We start from the raw sequence: 19,660 nt of genomic DNA on the forward strand, positions 1-19,660 counted from the left end.
GGGCAAAGTGATTTTCTCATCCGTGGATTCTATGACCTGGCCTTTATCATCTTGGATTACAACTCCCACCCCCGCTAAATATTGTTCTCGGAAAATAGCACCATTAAAGTTCACTTTCAAGATCGACCATGGAGGTGGTTTCCAAATGGTGCAATGTGGAGGCCGATTGGACTGATCTAGCTCATTACCCCTAATTGCTGTTGTTGAGAGTTTTTCCTTGTCTGGAATATTGACCGCATTAAACACTTGCCATTGGGATTGCTATGAATTAGAGTTAATAGGAGCAATAATTGGTGAGTTGTCATGCGTGGGTAATGCTGCTTCAATATCACTTATTTTTGCTGCCAACGTATCACTCTTTACTTCCACAACCAAAATAAGAGGTGCATTAAATGGGCTGGACTCTTTAATGATTGGCTGGGATTTCGAACTTTCAGAAATTCCCATAGTAGTTGTAGAGTTTGAAACCACCGCCAGCGATGTCAGCATTAATGAGGAGTCAATTCTACAAAACTCAGATTTCATAACTGATGTATCGTCCTCTTGCACCGTCTCAACGTTTTCTTGCACCATTTCATCGCCACCTCCCTCAGTCGAAGCTGCTATGCCGGATTCACTATTGTCAACAGTCTCCTTTTCGCTCCATGCAGGTTGAGATGAAGTCCTCTCAAACATCTCAGGCACCACGATTACACCTTTCCTTGCTGAACAGTGTGGAGAAGCCCGAAGTGATGGACCAACTTGTGGTTTAGAAATTCATAAAGTGACTTTGCTTCGAATCCATAGTTCACAGCTCTTGTCATCTTGACTCAGCTTGCCACGCCAATAGCAAAGATTCAAGATGAACTTCTTAGATCGCTGATCACTTCGAAGGGTAAAACCTAAATCCTCCCTCTCCAAGAGAGACATATTTCGCAAAGTATCTGTGAGTTCCTCCATTAAGACAAGTTGAAAGAGAGAATGAAAAAGAACTAAACAATACCATATTATGATAGGATTAGACCTAAGGGATAAATCGTAACTTTCGTTAAATCATTATGAACTGTAACTTTTTATAGACGGTATGTTTTGTCATTGAAAGTTTGCAAGTATTTTTAAATTTTTTTTTAATTTTCCTTTCAAATTTAGATTAAAAAAAAATTATCAGATTAGTTGAAATTTAACAGGTCTTTTATAAAAAGTCTGGGCAAAACACCCGAATTGAGGGGAGAAATAATGTACACCCACCTCCACAGCAACTTAAAATCGTTGATCAATCAATGAGCTCACTACAGCTTCGGGTGGAGCTTGTACTTACAAAAGAAATAAACCTAAAACCTTCACAAATTATGGAGATGTTCATCTATGATCAATCAATGAGCTCATTACAACTTCGAGGACCCGAGGTGGAGCTTTACTGTTGATACTAGCATATAAGATATTGGGGTGGAGAGCTATTTGTCACTCCAAATCTTGACTTTTATTACATCAACTATTTTCCATCTTTTACGCATACTAAGCACCATAAGCTATCCTCCAGGCATAAGTCCTTCCCTTAAAACTTTGGGCTTTAAGGGATGGGCTTATGCTTTGTGTTAATTTAAACCGGTTGGCTGTTGAAATTGAAGTTGATGGTAAGTTGTTCTTGGTTGGGTGACGGAAGAATTTAACTATATTTTACGCCATGCTTCTCTTATCATGGATTGTAGGGCCCTTATCAACCGGATTCCTTAGGTGAAGACGAAGTATTGCTTTTGTGAAGCCAACAAGGGTGTAAACTTACTGGCTAGGAAGGGATTGAGCACTGACCAAGACTTTCATTTATTTTGGTAGTCCTCCTGTTGATTTATCATTTTATCTTTACTTCTCCTTTATGTTTCTACTGGTTTGTATTATGAGAGGGTGTGCCCTTTAAATCTCTATTTGACTTTCCTCTTTTGTTTTTCTATATAAGCAGCATTTTCTACCCAAAAAAAAAAAAAGCATATGAACCAGCGTTATTCAGATTCGCCTCCATAAAATTGCTTGTTAGAAAATATATGGCTTTGTTTACTCAATAAAGAAGTGAATTGCTATCATTCATTAACTGCCACCCTACTTTGCTAATAAAGCTAAATTAAACTCATGAAGCGCCTAAAATCCCATTCCCGCTTTTGACTTGGGTACTTAAATTTAGTCCCATCTAAACCAGTTGATTTTCCTTTCTTTGTCCATATGACCCTACTGGAATTCTCACATTTAGAACTCAACTCTTTGCATAATTCTTTTTAGAGCTTAAAACAACTAATAGCGAATGTAGAAATGGCTTAGGCTACTACCTTGATTAGAATTTCACTTGAGATAGCAGCTTCTTTTTCCACTTTGAAGCTTCTTCCGTAGTCCATACCCTTTCTCTTATTTTAATAAATGCTTGTTTTTTTATCGTCAAATTCCTAAGGAAAATTCAAGGAATTTTGCATACCACTTCATTGTTGGAACCCTAGCAAGATTTTGATTTCTTCTTGCCTCTTAATTAAGAACAAAGTTTGGATACAAACTTGGTTGTAACCTGTAACAACTAATAATAGGAAGATGATATGTGTCTTTATCATGTGCAATACACATGACTCACTTAAAATAATTGTATACATCATTTTAGTGTGGTTTAGTAAGTGAACACATGTCATCTTCATATTGTTAATTATAACATTAAGTTACAACCAAGTTTATAGTCAAACTCGATCCCTCAACTAATATATTTTCACTAAAGAAATTTTTTTTTTTCTTATGGCTTAATTTTTGACATAAGGCGTCTTCATATTGTCTAAGGATATCTTGGATTTTAATGCCCTCATTCATGGATGTTCGGCTAGAGACTTATTATACGCAAAGAAAGTGTGAGTAATTTTTGGAGCTCTAATACAAATGACCACTCCAGGCAAACTTTTTTCAATCCTCACTTGATGCAAATGCATGTAGTCCCCTCTGCACAAAAAGAGAAAGGTAAAGGAGAGAGGGTTACCTTATCTCAATCCCCTCGTAGCATAATATATCCCTTTGGTTCTCCATTTAACAACGTAGAGTAACAACAGAGAAACATTCCTTAACAAAAATACCAATTTTCCTCCTTTTAAAAAAAAATAATAATAAAGAATGATATTCTCTTTTATTGATGTAGTGAGTTGGTGTATCAAGCATAGAGTCAGACTCCAAATCATGTTTGCTATCATCCTACCACAATGAGGCTTTTGCCCCTTCTTTCCGGAGTTCTCATCTCCTTTGGTCTCAGATTCATTTTTAATGCCAATTTTCCTTTTACACTTTCATGTGTCATGATTTTATATATTCAAAATTTTGTGTGGTAAATGCATCCGAAGTGGCTACCATTACATATAGTTTTTGGTCAAAAAAATGAATTTCTAAGGTAAAGAAGGCTAAACAGAGTACACGGTATGAAGAGGAAAATATGAATTGGACATATTTAAATTTAATTATATGCTATAGGAGGTAAATTGTAATTTTCATAATCATCTAACAAAGGATATTCTATCAGAATACAAATTTTACTAAATTTATGAAGACTACTTAACATACGACAAGCTACTTTTTACCAGTGTCAAATTAAGACCATAATATCCCAAGTATAACAAAATATTAAGACAGAATCTCACTCCCACCGCACGGTCACATTTCCTGACCTGCAGAAGAGGATCTTTGTTCTTCTTGTGTTGCACTTTGATCTCCAACACCACTAAATACGTCTCCAGCCTAAAACATAAGATAAATAACTCCAATTAACATTATAACTCAACTATAAATACTACATAAAGTAATTAACATTATAAAACACATAATATATCTATAACAAAAGCACAACAAAGTAATAACCTGGCCCCCCTAATCGCTGAATCAAATGGGCCAATCTTGATTTAAAATCGGCCGCTTTCTCCAATTGTGATTTAAAAGAGGCCATTCTCTCCATCTGCTGTTGTATTGCCTCCTGTTGATATAGCATTGCCTCTTGTCGCTGGCGTACTGTCTCTTCAAGTTGTACTACCTCTTGTTGCTGTTCTCTTGCCTCTTGTAGCAGGTGTACTCTAGCTTCATCAGATGTCAACCTGACAATTTGGTAGCAATATATACACCAAAAGGCTTAGATGGTTGAGAAACAAAGTTAATCGAACAACTGAGTAAAACCAATAAATGTCATATTAGAAAGCAACCCATTATAGAAAATCCACACAATCAACCCACTTAAACAAGAGAAAAATGAAGTCAAGAAGATGTATACACATCAAATATCTTGCAAGCAAGATTACTAATGAATGAAGGGCTGAGGTGGATGACTTTATCTCAAAGTGAATTTAGAGAGAGAGTCCTCCAAATGTTTTAGGCATGATGAAGAATCAAATTTAAGTGTGAATGACCACATCTTAGTTAAAGTGAATTCAGAGAGAATCCTTTTTGGGCATGAAGAAGCATCAAATAGATGCATTACCGAAGAAAAAAATGAAATACAAAAATAACTAGAACCCCAATCCCAAAAATAAACACACATATCTCTATCATCAACTTAAAAAATGTCAAAAACCCAATGAAACTAAGTCAAAGCAATTGATAAAAGAAGAAAGAAAAACTGAGGAAAAAAAAGTGCCTGAAAGGCCCTAATTGGCTAGTGAGAAATGAACCAAGTCATAAAATTGGAAAATCAAAATAATCAATAAACAAAAATTTTGAAGAACAATATGAAATAAAAATTTAAAGGGATAAAAAATTCAGATCAGTGAGAGTGGTGGATTGGCTTCCACACCTTTCTTTTTGGGGAACTAAATTTGAAGCAAATGTGCAATGCAACTGTTGGAGAGAAGAAAAGAAAGATAATTTTTTTTGCTAATAGAGATGGTGGCCAGAGATTAAGAGTTAGATATTAATGTAAAATGAAGGTTATTAGTGAAGTGGTTGGGTGAGTTTTGGGGAAATGGTGTTATATAATAACTACTAGTTTGAAATCTTTAAATGCTATTTATGTCACTTTGATTCCAAATAAAAATAATAATAAAAGTGGTGGGATCAATATCAAGGATTCTCGCCATATTAGCTTCGTTGGAAATGTCTATATTCTTATTGGCAAAGGCGTAGGCTAATCTCTTCACTTAAACCAAAAACAAAGTGTTGGATAATAGTTTAAATGTGCAATAGGTGTCTTGTGAGAGACCGAAATGCTTTCATTGAAGGTTGGAAAATCCCTTATTCGGTGTTTATTGCCAATGAATGTTTTGATAGCATAGCATACTCAATAGCAGTGTTTTTTAAGTAATTTGTAACCTGGACACTGAAATGTTATATGACAAAGTTAACTAGGGCTATTTCATAAATCCATTAGATGGACTCACTCTAGTGAACATGGAGGAAGTAATACAACATTGTGCAGGGTGGGTACTTAGCTGCATCTCAAGTTGGGAGAGAAAGTAAAAGGTTTATGAAAAATTCAAGTTGTGACTAAATTATATGCCAGCCATTAACCTAACACAACCTTCCATTTTTTTTTTTATTCAAGTTGTGTACAAAATTTAGGATACTAAGTTGACACAAACAGAATTGATACACAATCACATGCATTCACAAATAAGCTTTAAAATGTCAATTACATCTACTAGAATATTAAATCCATTCTACAAACACCGATAATTTAATGGCAGTAAAGAGGCATAACAATTGAGCATTTGCCACTAATTAAACAAGTCAACATCAGTTGGGTAATAGACAAATAGATTAATAATGTAATAGATTGTTCAAGGAAAAGATTTGATTCAATGAACAAAAGCAATACAAGCTGATTAGACAGCAGCACATAGATAGATAAGGAATCATAAGCTGGTCCTTTATGCTTCATTAAATATTCCTTTAATTTTTATTTTTTTATTAGTAAAATTTCATTGAATAATGAAAAGAGATCACCCATGAACAAAGGGGGCATACAATAGGTACACCAAACTAAGTGAATGCCATTCACATCAATAATACTTATTTTCAAATTTTGAATTATCCTCATTTATAGGTTTATTCATGCCCCTCAATAAGCTCAACCCAAAAAAATAAGTGAGCATCCCCCTAAATAAATAAAGAGAGAAAAAAAATAAAGAAAAGAACAACTACAAGGACATCTAACCAACACTTAGCAGACTAAAAAGAAAATGTACTATATATATAATGAAATTTTATGTTAAAAGGGAATTACCTCAGATACAAAGATGGACACAAAGTAAATCCCAAAGAATCACAAGAGAAAAAAGTTCCAGTCTAAGAGAAAGAGAATCAACAAAGTCTACAATAATGTATCTCACTATGACCCAAAACAAAAGACAATTCAAACAAAGTTCATAGGAAAGATGATTTTGGGTGACTAGTGGCTTCCATGACCACAAAAGTACGTAAGTTTCTTTCTCTACAAAATTCACAAAGGAGATATGTTCCATACAACCAAGGAGTAATTACTAAACCAATTGCTCCATCAAAATTCACATGAGCCTTGGAGCTTTTGTGTTTCCCTTTTCCTATTTAGTTATATTAGTTTCTAGCTTAGTGTTTTTTTTTAAATTAAAAAACAAAACAAAACAAAATCCTTAGCAAAATGCTATGACTCTACCAAAAGTTACATGGTTACAACAAATTTTAAAGGTTTGGCATCATCCCATAATTTGTTGAATTTACATTAGTGCAAAACAACAAGTCATTTACAAAACAAGGTATTAGAAGGCCATGGCAGATCATATCAGAAAAATCTTAGCAACCCTAATAAAACGGAAAGAGTAAAAAAAAAAAATTGATATTGAATATGGATTAGATATGACAAGTTCTTTTTTTTTTTTTTTTGATAGGAAAACATAAGTAAAAATATATGACAAGTTCTGTATATAGAAAAAGATAATCACATCAACCTTTTATTTATATTTTCCATTTCCAGCTTGCAAATTTCTAAGCTCATCATCAACAACAACCACAAACTCGCATTTAACAGTTCTGACCACTCTTTATAGCAATTCGATAACAAATTAACATCTGAAAGCAGTATATTAAGGTCTGAAAATGTTTACTTACAAGCAAATGCTGAAATGTTGACTTGAATCAAGCTTATCTCTGCATTTTCTCTTCCTGCTCACTCCCCTTTTGGAAACTGCATCATTCGGTTTGTCAAGCAAAGCAAGGTTCTCCATATAATTATCAACACAAAAATAGTATGGTCTCCCACAAATTCCCAAATTCTTAACTTGTTTGCTGTTAGGGTCATATGAAGATAGCTCCCAATGAAGCGGTAGTTCTGCCTCTACTAATATATTACCATTCTTCTGTAGACCTAATACCCTTATAAGTCCTCCGTTGAGATTAACAGTGAATTGTTTAGTCCAAGAATCAACAACACCATACTCTTTCATCACCCAAATCGAACAGCAGTTGTTCGCTGTGTGCCTATAAGTATCATGACATAAAAGAGCAAGCGAACCTCCAATTACTGAAGTATGAACATAATCACTCGTACGGAATGCACCATTTGGCACTGATATCACACGAAAAACCCCATCACCCAAGTCAAACGACAAAACTAATGGACAAAAGTTATCATCCCTATCATTCGCTACAAAATGGACAGCCCCATTTAAAGAAGCTGATGGTCGCCCCCAATCATCAAAACTAATCCCGGGTGAAAAAGATTCACCAGCACTTGTTATTCTCCAAGACCCCTCATTAAGAGAGTAAACCTCGACCAGAGGTACTTTGGCCTCTTCAGTCCTTTTAGTTCCGCATCGAAATGCAATCCTCACCACCTTATAATCATTAGTCCGGGGATCAAACCCGAATGCTGAACGACACTTAACGCGGCCATGCGTCTTGACAGTAATGCAAGGGTTTGGAAGGGTTATAAATTTTCTAATAGATGGATTCCAAAGAACATAGCGCTCTAGTTCAAAAAGACTGAACAATCCATTCACGGAACCGATTAACATAAAATGGTTTATACGACTACTCGTTAGTGGGAAATCAATGTGTTGAATTTGGTCAGATGAGGAGTCATTGTTATCGTCAATTAACTTGTAGTGCTCTAAATAGGGTTTATCAACGCAGTGCCTAACAATTAATTTGTTTGAGTTGGAAGAATTGGAGGAGAAGTGGGAATTGATGAAGGCAGGGGTTGTAATTATAGAGTTCCATGATTTAGAAACGCACCTGAATCGACTTAGGGATTTGACGGGAAGTCTGTGCAGAATTTCCAGCACCACTTCCTCCGGGAGATAGTCTGACATTCCTAACCCTAACCCAATTTCAAGCTTTTCTGAAATTTTCGATTTGAAACACTTGGGAATGGTGTAAATAGATATAGAGATAAACAGTGTTCTGAAAAGTGAAAACGATATCGCTTTGGTTGACTGTCTCTGTTTTTTTTTTTTTTTTTCTTAAAAAAAAACTTTTGAACTGTTTTGTTTTACCGGCAATTACTTTTTAATCAAACAAATTAGCGGCAAAGATTTTTTTAAAAGTTTTATAAAAAAGTAAAATTAAGGCAAGACTCCCACCATTGAAACCCTCTAATAATAACTTCAAGTTTTAGTGAGGACGCCATCGCACAAACATTTACTTGGTTTTGAAAAGCAACACTTTTTTTATTGGTAAAAAATTTAGGGTTGTTCATGGGTTATTTCAAGTTGTGTTTGTGCTCAATCCAGACTCAATCCAACTTCGTCAAGTGGCAAATCAAAGGACCTATTGTCAACCAAGATGGTTGTCAAATTGGTTCGAGTTGGACTTTGTATGAGTCAAGTCGATTTCAATTGGAATCAAGGAGGAGACAATCGTCAAATCTCGTTGAAGACTTTAATTTTCCTCCTCATCTTGTCAAAGATCACAGGTAGAGATTGCAAGATGTCAACCAGATCTGAGTAGAGATCACAATATTTTTGCCAAATCTAGGCAGAATCTTGGACAACAATGTGATTTTGGGTTGAATTCTTGGGATTTCTAAGATGGTGGCGGGTTGGTCAAGTAAGTTTATATCAAGTTTCAAAAGGGAGACCCACCACTCGACCTACTCCCAATGGGTATTGGAGGACACTTATCGCCAACTACCATAGTCATTGTTTTGGGCAGCGATCAACTCGATTCTGGCAGTTAAGGTGGGTGGAATGTGGGTGATCAATGGATAGCCTAGGTAAAATATAATTAACACCAATAAAATTTAGGCTAATTCTAATCTAGTTCAAGACATGCTTACTAAAAAAATTGTAAATATGGATGTTTTAAGAAGAAAATTTAAGGCAAAGCAGACTTAAAAATAAGGGATAATAAGGAGAAATTTTAAATTGGGCGTATTTTTTCAATTATATGCTATTGGTATTGGAGCTTAATAATAATTTTTTCTAAATCATTATGAAGTATGAACCATAACTTTTTGCATAGAATATTTGGTCATTGAACGTAACCATGTAATTAAGAACAATAACTCTAGGTGTACAAAATATTTCACAAAATAATTTACACTTAGAGACAAATTGTTAATTGTAGATGATAAACTGTAACGTCCCAATCAGCCCCAAAATATATATATAAAAAAAAGGAGAGGAAGTCATAATTTTTCTAGTTCCCACACGCCCCCACCTAACACCACTCCCCACCACTCATTTCAATTTATCTCACCTTCTCATGTTCGGCCATCTCTTTTCTTCCTTTCATTTTCTTTCTTTTCTCTTTACTTAAACACACACACTCACTTTCACACTCACCCACTGGACTCCACTCTAAACCACCATATCACCATCATTTTTCGGCAAGATCACCGGAAAATTCTTGAAAACCCATAAGCACCTTCACATTTTTTTTTAGGTAAAAATTTCTAATCTTTTTGGTGGGTATAGGGACATTGGGCCTAGTAATTTATAAAGGATGACCCAAAAAATCTCTTGGGCTAAAAACCCAATCCGAGGACATCAAATGATCTAGGGGTACATGAATATACCTCGTAAAGAAAATGCTAGGTAAAGATGTGATAACGTGTGAACAATTATATCCGAGGAAAGCTTTATCCTCGGATAGTAAAGCCGAGGTCATAGGAAGAGAGGTTTAATATCCCCAGGCTATGTTATAGAAAATCCTATGGTTACGGGAAGACACGGTATACGTGGAGGACAATAGAAAATGCGGTGGAATATCTAAGGTAAAGCTGCTATCACCGCCCACACATTAAAAACTCTGTAATTGATATACTAACTGCATTAATGGAGAAATGAGACCTGAGCATGAGGTTTAGAACTTGGTCCCTGACCCTAGAGGACTTCAAGGAAATTTGATGGGACAAGTATCTAAAACCAGCGTTATAACCATGAGGTGAAAGATGAAAAGGGGAGGAAGAGGAAGTATAAATAAGAGAAAAGACATTCGGAAGAGGGGGAGGCTTTTTCTTTGAAAGGAGAAAGAATAGTATATAATAATCTGATAATCCATAATTGTAATCAACCTTGAGAAACAATATTATAAACCATCCTCGGATTGTGTCCGAGGAGAAGTTTTCATTCATATTCTTACAGATAACTCCTTGTTTGTACCATTGGGCCCGAGACCCGTTCTTTCTTTGTTGAAGATGCATTATATTTGGTATTGCATTTGGGGAAATGCATGAATTGTTGATATGTAAAAATAAGCATCTTTTATTTGATCTTTGATAAAGAAATCATGGATTTTATGGTATATTATAAAATTCAAAGATACATATCTTGTCTTGTTATGTGGGAAATTGATAGAAAATCTCTTGACAATAATGAAATTGAAGACCTTACAAACTTTGTGGAAGTTAGATTATTTAAGGTTTTTCTGAAACTACTTAGTTATAAACTATGTATTTGAAAGGAAATGTATACCTGTGAGTTTTAAATGGTTTTAACTCTATGCCATGTGTGATTTCCCAATGATTACTCGATTTGGTTTCCGTAGTCTTTGTGACAACGGAATCAAATCCAGAGTCAATGCTCTTTCACTTTGGATGATGCGTTATTCCTTGCTACCCATGAGAGGAAGAGATTTCTTGATTGTGTGTGGGTGAGGCTACTGCCCATGGGGCCAAGAGACCACATGCAAGAGAGGTCCTATTTAACGCGCTCTCTCTATTGCTCATGGGGGGAGAGAAAAACCTTGAGGATATGGGTGAAACTGCTGTTCATAGGGCCAAGAGTCTGCATACTAGAGAGTACAATATCATACCAGTTGTGAATGGGTGGATCACTTGATCAGTCTATGTGGTAATGTTGTATATTTGTGATAAACTACCATATATTAGATTTTATGGTTTTGGAAATTATATTGTTAGTGCTCACAGATTATAGTGTATAGTTTCAAGGTATTTATTTTGAGAAACTGTGTTTCATTATTCAATCATTCTTGTCATATTATTATTATTGCAGATGAAACTTGCATTCCCCCACCCTCATTAATTATGCTACTTACTGAGTTTTGTCTCATTCCATTTTTTTATGAACTTTTAAGAGTAGACAACAATCTTTTAAGACAATTTTTTGGTGGCTAATAGTAGTTAAACTAACTACTAATGAAGGCTGAACTTTTGTAATGGAGATTTTAAATGATGTACATCTTAGAATAGACTTGACTTATTCTTTTGTATGTTAGAGTGATTGTTACTTTATTCCCACCGATGGGACAAGATGTTGATATGTAATTGTTTATTCAAACCTCTATTCTTTTGTGACTAATGGTCTTTGTAACTAATGCTTAGAGCTCTGACTTACTTTGAGAGTATATTCAATGGAATCATTATGATAATTCTTGATGTTAATACTTGATACGATTTATGTTGATTAAATTGTCAAAAAGGAAAAATTTACAGGTACTTTGAGACATATTCCTCATGCTTTGGACCCTTTGGAGTTTGGGGCGTGACATAAACACCTCCCTACTTAACCATAGTGTGAAAAATGTTGTTGTGATTATAGAACTACACAATAAAGAACATCCTATCATAACACAAAATATACTAAAATTTCATTGAAGACTACTTCTAAACATACAACAAACTACTTTTCATATCAATCACAGATTTTACGAGTCTCATTACGAGACTCAAATTAAGACCATAATTTCCCAACTGTAGCAAAATATCACGACAGAATCTCAGTCCCACAATAAGGTCACGTTTTGCCAATTTTCGTTCATCAAAATAATGTCACGTTTCCTGATTTGCAGAAGGGGATGCTTGTTGTACTTGTGTCGCACTTTGATCTCCAGCACCACTAAACATGTCTCCAGACTAAAGGAAAAAAAAAAAAAACTCCAATTAAAATTTTAACACAAATCTAAAAACTGCATAAAGAAATACATTTATTTTAAAAATCACATAATTTATTTATAACAAAAACATAACAAAGTATAACCTGGCCCCTTAATTGTTGAATCAAAATGATCGTTTGTGATTTTAAGTGTTCATTTTCTCTGTCTGCCTTGCCATTTCCTGTCAGCTGCTTAAGTATTGTCTCCAGCTGCTGCATTAATGTCTTCTGTTGGCGTAATCTCTCTTTAAGCTGGCATACTCTCTCGTCATCAGAAGTCAACCTGGAAATTTGGAAGCAATATATGCAACAAAAAGCTTAGTAGTTGAGATATAAAAATGAATTGAGCAACTAAGTAAAACTAACCAATACCATTTTAGAAAGCAACCAATTATATAAAATCCACACAATCAACCATTTATACCAAAGAAAAAGGGAGTTATGAATATGGATGCAACTAAGTTGTCAAATTTCTTGCAGATTAAGCCACTAAATTACAGAAGTATGAAGGGATGAGATGGATGACTTTACCTCTGAATGAATTCAAAGGAAGAATCCTCTCAATCTTGTGGACATGAAGAAGAGTCAAATTTAAGTGTGAATGACCTCATTTCAGTTAATGTAAATTCAGAGAGAGAATCCTCTTGACACTTTTGGGCATGAAGAACCATCATATAGAAGCTTTACCCTAGAAAAAAAAAAAAAAAAAACCCTACTACAAAAAAATAACTAGAGACCCAAACGAAAAAAGAAACACATCTCTCTACCATCAACTTAACAAATCTCAAAAACCCAATATAACCAAGTTGAAGCAATTGATAAAAGAAGAAAGAAAACCTGGGGACAAAAGGTACCTAAAAAGCCCTTAGTGGCTAGTGAGAATTGAACCTAATAGTAAAAACTAGAAAATAGAAACAATGCATGAATCAGTAAACAAAATTTGGGAGAAAAGCATGTGAAATCAAAATTTAAAGAGAGAAAAATGCAGATAATTGAGGGTGGTGGATTGGCTTCTGTACCTTTCTTTATGGGACCTAAATTTGAAGCAAAGCAATAAGAAGTAAAAGTGCAATGCAAATGTTAGAGAGAAAAGACTAAAGAGTATGATAAATTGTCTTGCTACGAGAGATGGTGGCCAGGGACTAAGTGTTTGAGAACAATGAAAAATAAATGAAGCTTATTACTGAAGTGATAAGAGTGAGTTTTGTGGAAATGGAGCCCTAAAATAACTTCAAATTTGAGAAAAAGTCCAAGAAGTCTTTCAATTCTATTTGTCACTTTGATTCCGAAATACCAATTGGTGGCATCAATATCAAGGATTTTCTCCATGTTAGCTTGGTTGGAAACAGCTACATGCTTATGGCAAATGTGTTGGCTAATCTCTTTACATAAACCCAAAAAAGAGAGAAGGAAAAAGCAAGTGCAGGCTGATTGGTTAAATGTACGATAGGTATCTTGCGTTAGACCCAAATGCTTACAATGAAGGTTAGCAAACTCGATAGCAGTGTTTTTGGGGTAATTTGAAAGTTGAACACTGAAATGATATATGATCGTATTAAATATATGTGGACAGACTCGATTTTGGTGAAAATGGAGGAAGTGGGTTTGGTTTTCTATTTGGACAATTGGTTCTCAATCATGGTTAATAGAAGCAGAATTGGCTTTTCCAATAGTTCAAGAGAACTAAGTCGAGAAGACCCTATTCCCATGCTTATTTTAATTTTAGTTATGAAAGTACGTAATGGGACATTACATAAAGTTGTAGCCTGCATTTCAAGTTGAAATGAAAGTAAAAGGGTGGTGGAAACTCTCCTCTTTTGTTTGTTCATGATACAATACTATACAGTACATGGGTTGTTAAAGTCAATGAAAAGTACAGAGTCCAAAAAAATCAGCATAGTAGAAAATGAAGACCGCTTAAAGCAGCTCATTTCTTATTTTATATCCCTGCCCTCCATGTACTCCCTCAAGTCCCCACTATCTATCCCAACATGACCATTCAAGTCTCCCCAATAAAAACCTTTATCCTTTTTGATATACTTTGAATAAACTCATTCACACCCTCCCAAAATTATTTCTTAATGGATTCTTCTAAATCTATTTGAGGAACATTAATGCTAACTGAGTTGGTTGTCACTTCCCCTCGACAAATTCTATTAAAATAAGTCTATTTCCTATTTCTTAATTTGACAACTTCCACTTTACAGCTTTTCTCTACAACCATCCCTACCTGAAATCTATTGCTCTTTTTCCCTGTATCTCACAATTTATACTTAGTATGCTTAGTGTCTCTAGATTTGCCACCTACCCACTTAGTCTTCAAGACTATCTTCTTTACCCACACCCCTACATTAAAGTATGGGACCACTTGCCCACTTCTCACTGCACCTACGTCCAATGCTCATTCAGAAAAGAGATTTGGGTTTTTGAAGCTTGGTTTGTTTCAATCAAGCCTTGCTTGGGAAGTGGCTTGGTGACATTTGACTGAGAAGAATGCCTACTAGCGTATAGTAATTGCTTCAAAATATGGTAGCACGTGGGGTAATTGGATGACAATTGAGTCACTGGTGTCAATGTCCCATGGGGTTAGCATATAGAAATGCATTCGAAATGGGTGGAATAGGCTGGTCCAGATTTTAAAGTTTGTCGTGGTGAGTGGTGCTAATATTCTTTTTTGGTTCAACTGTTGGCGTAGGGACATGATGCTTTTCTGAACCTATTCCGGTTGGCCAGGGATAAAAATGCTGCAGTGGCAGATGTGATGCAGTCACAAAATGGGTCTGTTTTTTGAAATGACATATTTACAAGGCCCTGTGAAGACTGGGAGTTGGAATCTATGCAGTCTTTCTTCAACTATTGATATTCTGCAAAAATAGGAGCTGGAGAGGATCTTTTTAAGATGGCCCCCTGACTACAAGTGGAGGTTTTGAGGTTAAATCTTATTATAAAGCTCTATCTCCTACTGGTTATTATTCTTTTCCTTGGAAGCCTACATGGAAGGCAAAGGTCCCAAGGAAGATAGCTTGCTCTACATGGACAACCACTGAGGGGAAAATTTTAACCATGGATAATCTCTGTATGCAAGGATTGTGTGTGGTAGATTGGTGTTCCTTGTGTAAACGGAGTGGTGAGTCTGCTGATCACCTGTTACTCCATTGTTGTTTTTGCGTATGATATTTGGTCAATGGTGTTTGGTATGTTTGGGTGATGCCTCAGAGTGCTTTGGCATCCTGGTGTGTTGAACAGGGAGGTTTGGCCATTGTCAAAATACAGTTATTTGGGGTTCTATACTGTCATGACTCTACCTACAGTTACATGGCTAATACAACTTTTAAATGTTTGGCATCATCCTATAATTTGTTTAATTTACAATGAAGCAAAACATTTCGCGAACAAAACAGAGTATCATAAGGAAAAGGCAGATCATATCAGAAAAATCTTAGCATGTCTAGTGAAACGGAAAGAGTAAAACACATTTGATATTAAAAAGGGATTAGATACGACAAGTTCAGTATATGAAAAAGGGAATAACATCAGTCTTTCATTTATATTTCCCAATTCCAGCAAAACAAAAAAAAAAAAAAATGCATTTAACAATTCTGACCACTCTTTTGATAACAAATTAACATCCAAAAACAGTATATTGAGGTTTGGAACTTCATGTTTACTTATAAACACACAACAATATCTAGTATATACCAATAATTAAATAAAACTGAGAGAAGTAAACGCTGAAATTTTGAGTTAAATCAAGCTCATACCTGCATTTCCTCTTCCTGCTCACTCTCCTTTTGGAAACTGTGTCATTTGGTTTGTTGAGTAAGACAAGGTTCTCCATATAATTATAAACACAAAAATAGTATGGCCTACCACAAATCCCCAAATTCTTAACTTGTTCACTCTTAGGGTCATATGAAGACAGCTCCCAACCAAATGGTTCTTTGGCCTCTACTAATATATTACCATTCCCTTGGAGACCTAATACTCTTATAATTTCTCCTCCATTGAGATTAACAGTGAACTGCTTAGTCCAAGAATCAACAACACCGTACTCTTTCATCACCCAAATGGAACAGCATTTGTTGACCGTGTGCCTACGAGTATCATGACATAAAAGAGAAAGCGATCCTCCAATTACTGAGGTATGAACATAATCACTCGTATGGAATGCACCATTTGGCACTGATATCACACGAAAAGCCTCATCACCCAAGTCAAATGACAAAACTAATGGACAACAGTTATTGTCCCTATCATTCGCTACAAAATGGACAGCCCCATTTAAAGAGGCTGATGGCTGCCTCCAATCATCAAAACTAATCCCGCGTGAAAAAGAGTCGCCAGCACTTGTTTTTCTCCAAGAGCCCTCATTAAGAGAGTGAATCTCAACCAGAGGTATTTTGGCCTCTTCAGAGGTATTAGTTCTACATTGAAAAGCAATCCTCACCACCTTATAATCATTAGTTCGCGGATCAAACCCGAATGCTGAACGACATGTAACTTTGCCGTGTGTCTTGACAGTAATGCAAGGCTTTGGAAGGGTAATAAATTTTCTAATTGAGGGATTCCAAAGAATAAAGCACTCTTGTTCATAAAGACTGAACAAGCCATTGGCGGAACCAATTAACTCAAACTGTTGGATACGACGACTCGTGAGTGGGAACTCAATGTTTTGAATTTGATCAAATGAGTCATTGTTATCGTCAATTGACTTGTAGTGTTCTAGATAAGGCTTATCAACGCAGTGCCTAACAATTAATTTGCTGGAGTTGGAAGGAAGTGAAAGTGATCGAGTGAGATGGGAATTGATGAAGGCAGAGCTTGTAATTAGAGAGTTTCATGATTTAGAAACGCACCTGAATCGAATTAGGGATTTGACGGGAAGTCTGTGCAGAATTTCCAGCACCACTTCCTCTGGGAGATAGCCTGACATTCCTATTCCTAATTCTAATCCAATTTCAAGCTTTTCTGAATTTTCAATTTCAAGCTTTGGTTTGAGCCTCACTGTTTTGCTTTGTTTTTGTTTTTGTTTTTTGAAGTGCGGTTTTGTTGTAAACCGTGCGATTTCTTTTACAAAAGAATAATCAAACAAATTAGCGCCAAGTTTTTTCTTTTACTAACAAAAATTTAGGGGGGAAGACTTCCGCCATTGAAACCTCTAATATTTATTTGGTTTTGTGTGTTTTTTTTTTAAAGAACAATCTCCTTTTCTTTTTCTTTTTTTCTTTTTTTTTCTTTTATAAAAGAATTAAGAAACAAACAGGCATAAGAAAGGAAGGAAGGAAGGAATGAATAGAGGGTATGAGATTTAAAACAAAGAATAGAGACAGTGCATGGTAAAGTTTTACATGATTCAATTAATTGTTTCACTCTTTTATTTTTTGTCTAATTGTAAAATTTAATAATTATGGTTATTATTAATAGTAGGGCTGTCCATAAGTTGGTCCGGGTCAGATTTATGTCCAACCCAGAACCAACCTAATCACTTCAGGTCTCCCATACCTAGACCTGTTGCTGACCAATAGAAGGAGGCAATTTGAGTGGTTGGACTTGGATGTCTTTTATTTTTGTTCGAGTCTTGGTCGATTTTAGATTGTATGAAACATTGTTGGATTTTGCATACATAGGCCATTTTTTGCCAAAATTTGCTGGTTTCCATTGGGTAGATGGTTAGGTCGATTGGAAATTGATCTTCCATACTCATACCCGTCAACAGACTTGTCGATCTTAGGTTTTGGGGGCAAAGACCTGCCATTGATGGTCACTAGCGTCAAGTTGGCTAGTTTTAGGCCCGAATTGATCGGATTGGTTGGGTACCAGGTTTGGTTGGACACCTCTAATTAATAAGTATTTATTACATATTTTTTAAAAATGGAATATGATTTGGTAAGTTTTTAATAGATATTTAAATATAAAGTATAATTAAAATCAATTAAAAATATATAATAGAATAATAATGATGTATTAAATTATGAAAAAGTTTGAAGTTTACTTGACAAATATTATAACATCAAAAAATAGTCAAACGTTTTTTTATTTTATATATTATATATTTTATAGCTACATCTAGCATCTAAATATGCTTAACAATTTTGATTATCAAAAAATGATAACAACTACAAAACACATATCATTTGTCAAAATGCTTAAAATATTATAACACTTTTTTTAGTAAATAGTATCAAAAGAAGAATTTAAAACAATTAGATATCATTTTTTATTATTATATGACTAAACAATACTATATTATGATAGGATTAGACCTAAGGGATAAATCGTAACTTTTGTTAAATCATTATGAACCATAACTTTTTATAGACGGTATGTTTTGTCATCAAAAGTTTGCAAGTATTTTTGATGTTTTTAATTTTCGTTTCAAATTTAGATTTAAAAAAAAAAAAAAAAACTATCAGATTAGTTGAAATTTAATAGGTATTTTATAAAAAGTCAAGGCAAAACACCCAAATTGAGGATAGAAATATTGTACACCCACCTCCACAGCAACTTAAAATCATTGATCAATTAGTGAGTTCACTGCAGCTTCGGGGTGGAGCCAACAAGTGTGCAGCCTTACTGGCTAGGAAGGGATTGAGCACCGACCAAGGCTTTCATTTATTTTGGCAGTCCTCATGTGAATTTATCTTTACTTCTCCTTTATGTTTGTACTAGTTTGTATGATGAGAGGGTATGCCCTCTGAATCTGTATCTGACTTTCCTCTTTAGTTTTTCTATATAAGTAGCATTTTCTACCCAAAAAAAAAAAAAAAAGCATATGACCCAGCGTCATTCAGATTCGCCTCCATAAAATTGCTTGTTAGAAAATATCTGGCTTTGTTACTCTATAAAGAAGTGAACTGCTATCATTCATTAACTGCCACCCTACTTTGCTAATAAAGCTAAATTAAACTCATAAAGTGCCTATAATCCCATTCCCGCTTTTGACTTGAAAACCTATATTTTGTCCCATCTAAAGCAGTTGATTTTCCTTTGTCCATATGACCCTACTGGAATTCTCACATTTTAGGACTCAAACTCTGTGCATACTTCCTTTTAGACCTTAAAACAACTAATAGCGAATGTAGAAATGGCTTAAGCCACTACCTGATTAGAATTTCACTTGAGATAACAGCTTCTTTTTCCACTTTTGAAGCTTCTTTCGTGGTCCATACCCGTTCACATAAATGCTTGTTTTTTTATTGTCAAATTCATATTTTTCATACCACTTCATTGTTGAAACTCCTAGCAAGATTTTGATTTCCTCTTGCCTCTCAATTAAGAACAAAGTTTGGATACAAACTTCGTTGTAGCCTGCAATAACCAATAATAGGAAGATGACGTGTGTCTTTGTCATGTGCAATACACATGACTCACTTAAAATA

General features: G+C 35.0%; 1 protein-coding gene and 1 pseudogene across 1 annotated transcript; both read right to left on the bottom strand.

Annotated features, from left to right (window-relative positions):
• Positions 1-3,505: 3,505 nt before the first annotated feature.
• LOC142617812 (F-box protein At3g07870-like) lies at positions 3,506-8,358 on the bottom strand. Its single transcript, XM_075790772.1, has 3 exons — positions 7,057-8,358; positions 3,847-4,076; positions 3,506-3,726 (listed from the first exon to the last, which is right to left on the bottom strand). Exons 1-3 carry the CDS (start codon positions 8,256-8,258, stop codon positions 3,710-3,712), a joined length of 1,449 nt encoding a protein of 482 aa, XP_075646887.1. The 5' UTR covers positions 8,259-8,358; the 3' UTR covers positions 3,506-3,709.
• Positions 8,359-12,034: 3,676 nt separating this feature from the next.
• Positions 12,035-17,297, bottom strand: LOC142615593 (F-box protein At3g07870-like; annotated as a pseudogene).
• Positions 17,298-19,660: the final 2,363 nt, after the last annotated feature.

The sequence above is a fragment of the Castanea sativa genome, chromosome 11 (assembly GCF_040712315.1).
Source record: "Castanea sativa cultivar Marrone di Chiusa Pesio chromosome 11, ASM4071231v1".
In the NCBI taxonomy this organism is placed as follows: domain Eukaryota; kingdom Viridiplantae; phylum Streptophyta; class Magnoliopsida; order Fagales; family Fagaceae; genus Castanea; species Castanea sativa.

Coding starts and splice junctions, on each gene's coding strand:
- LOC142617812 (XM_075790772.1), bottom strand. CDS start 8,258: ATGTCAGACTATCTCCCGGAGGAAGTGGTGCTGGAAATTCTGCACAGA. Junction 4,077..7,056: donor CAACATTTCAGCATTTGCTT/GTAAGTAAACAT, acceptor CCAAATTGTCAG/GTTGACATCTGATGAAGCTA.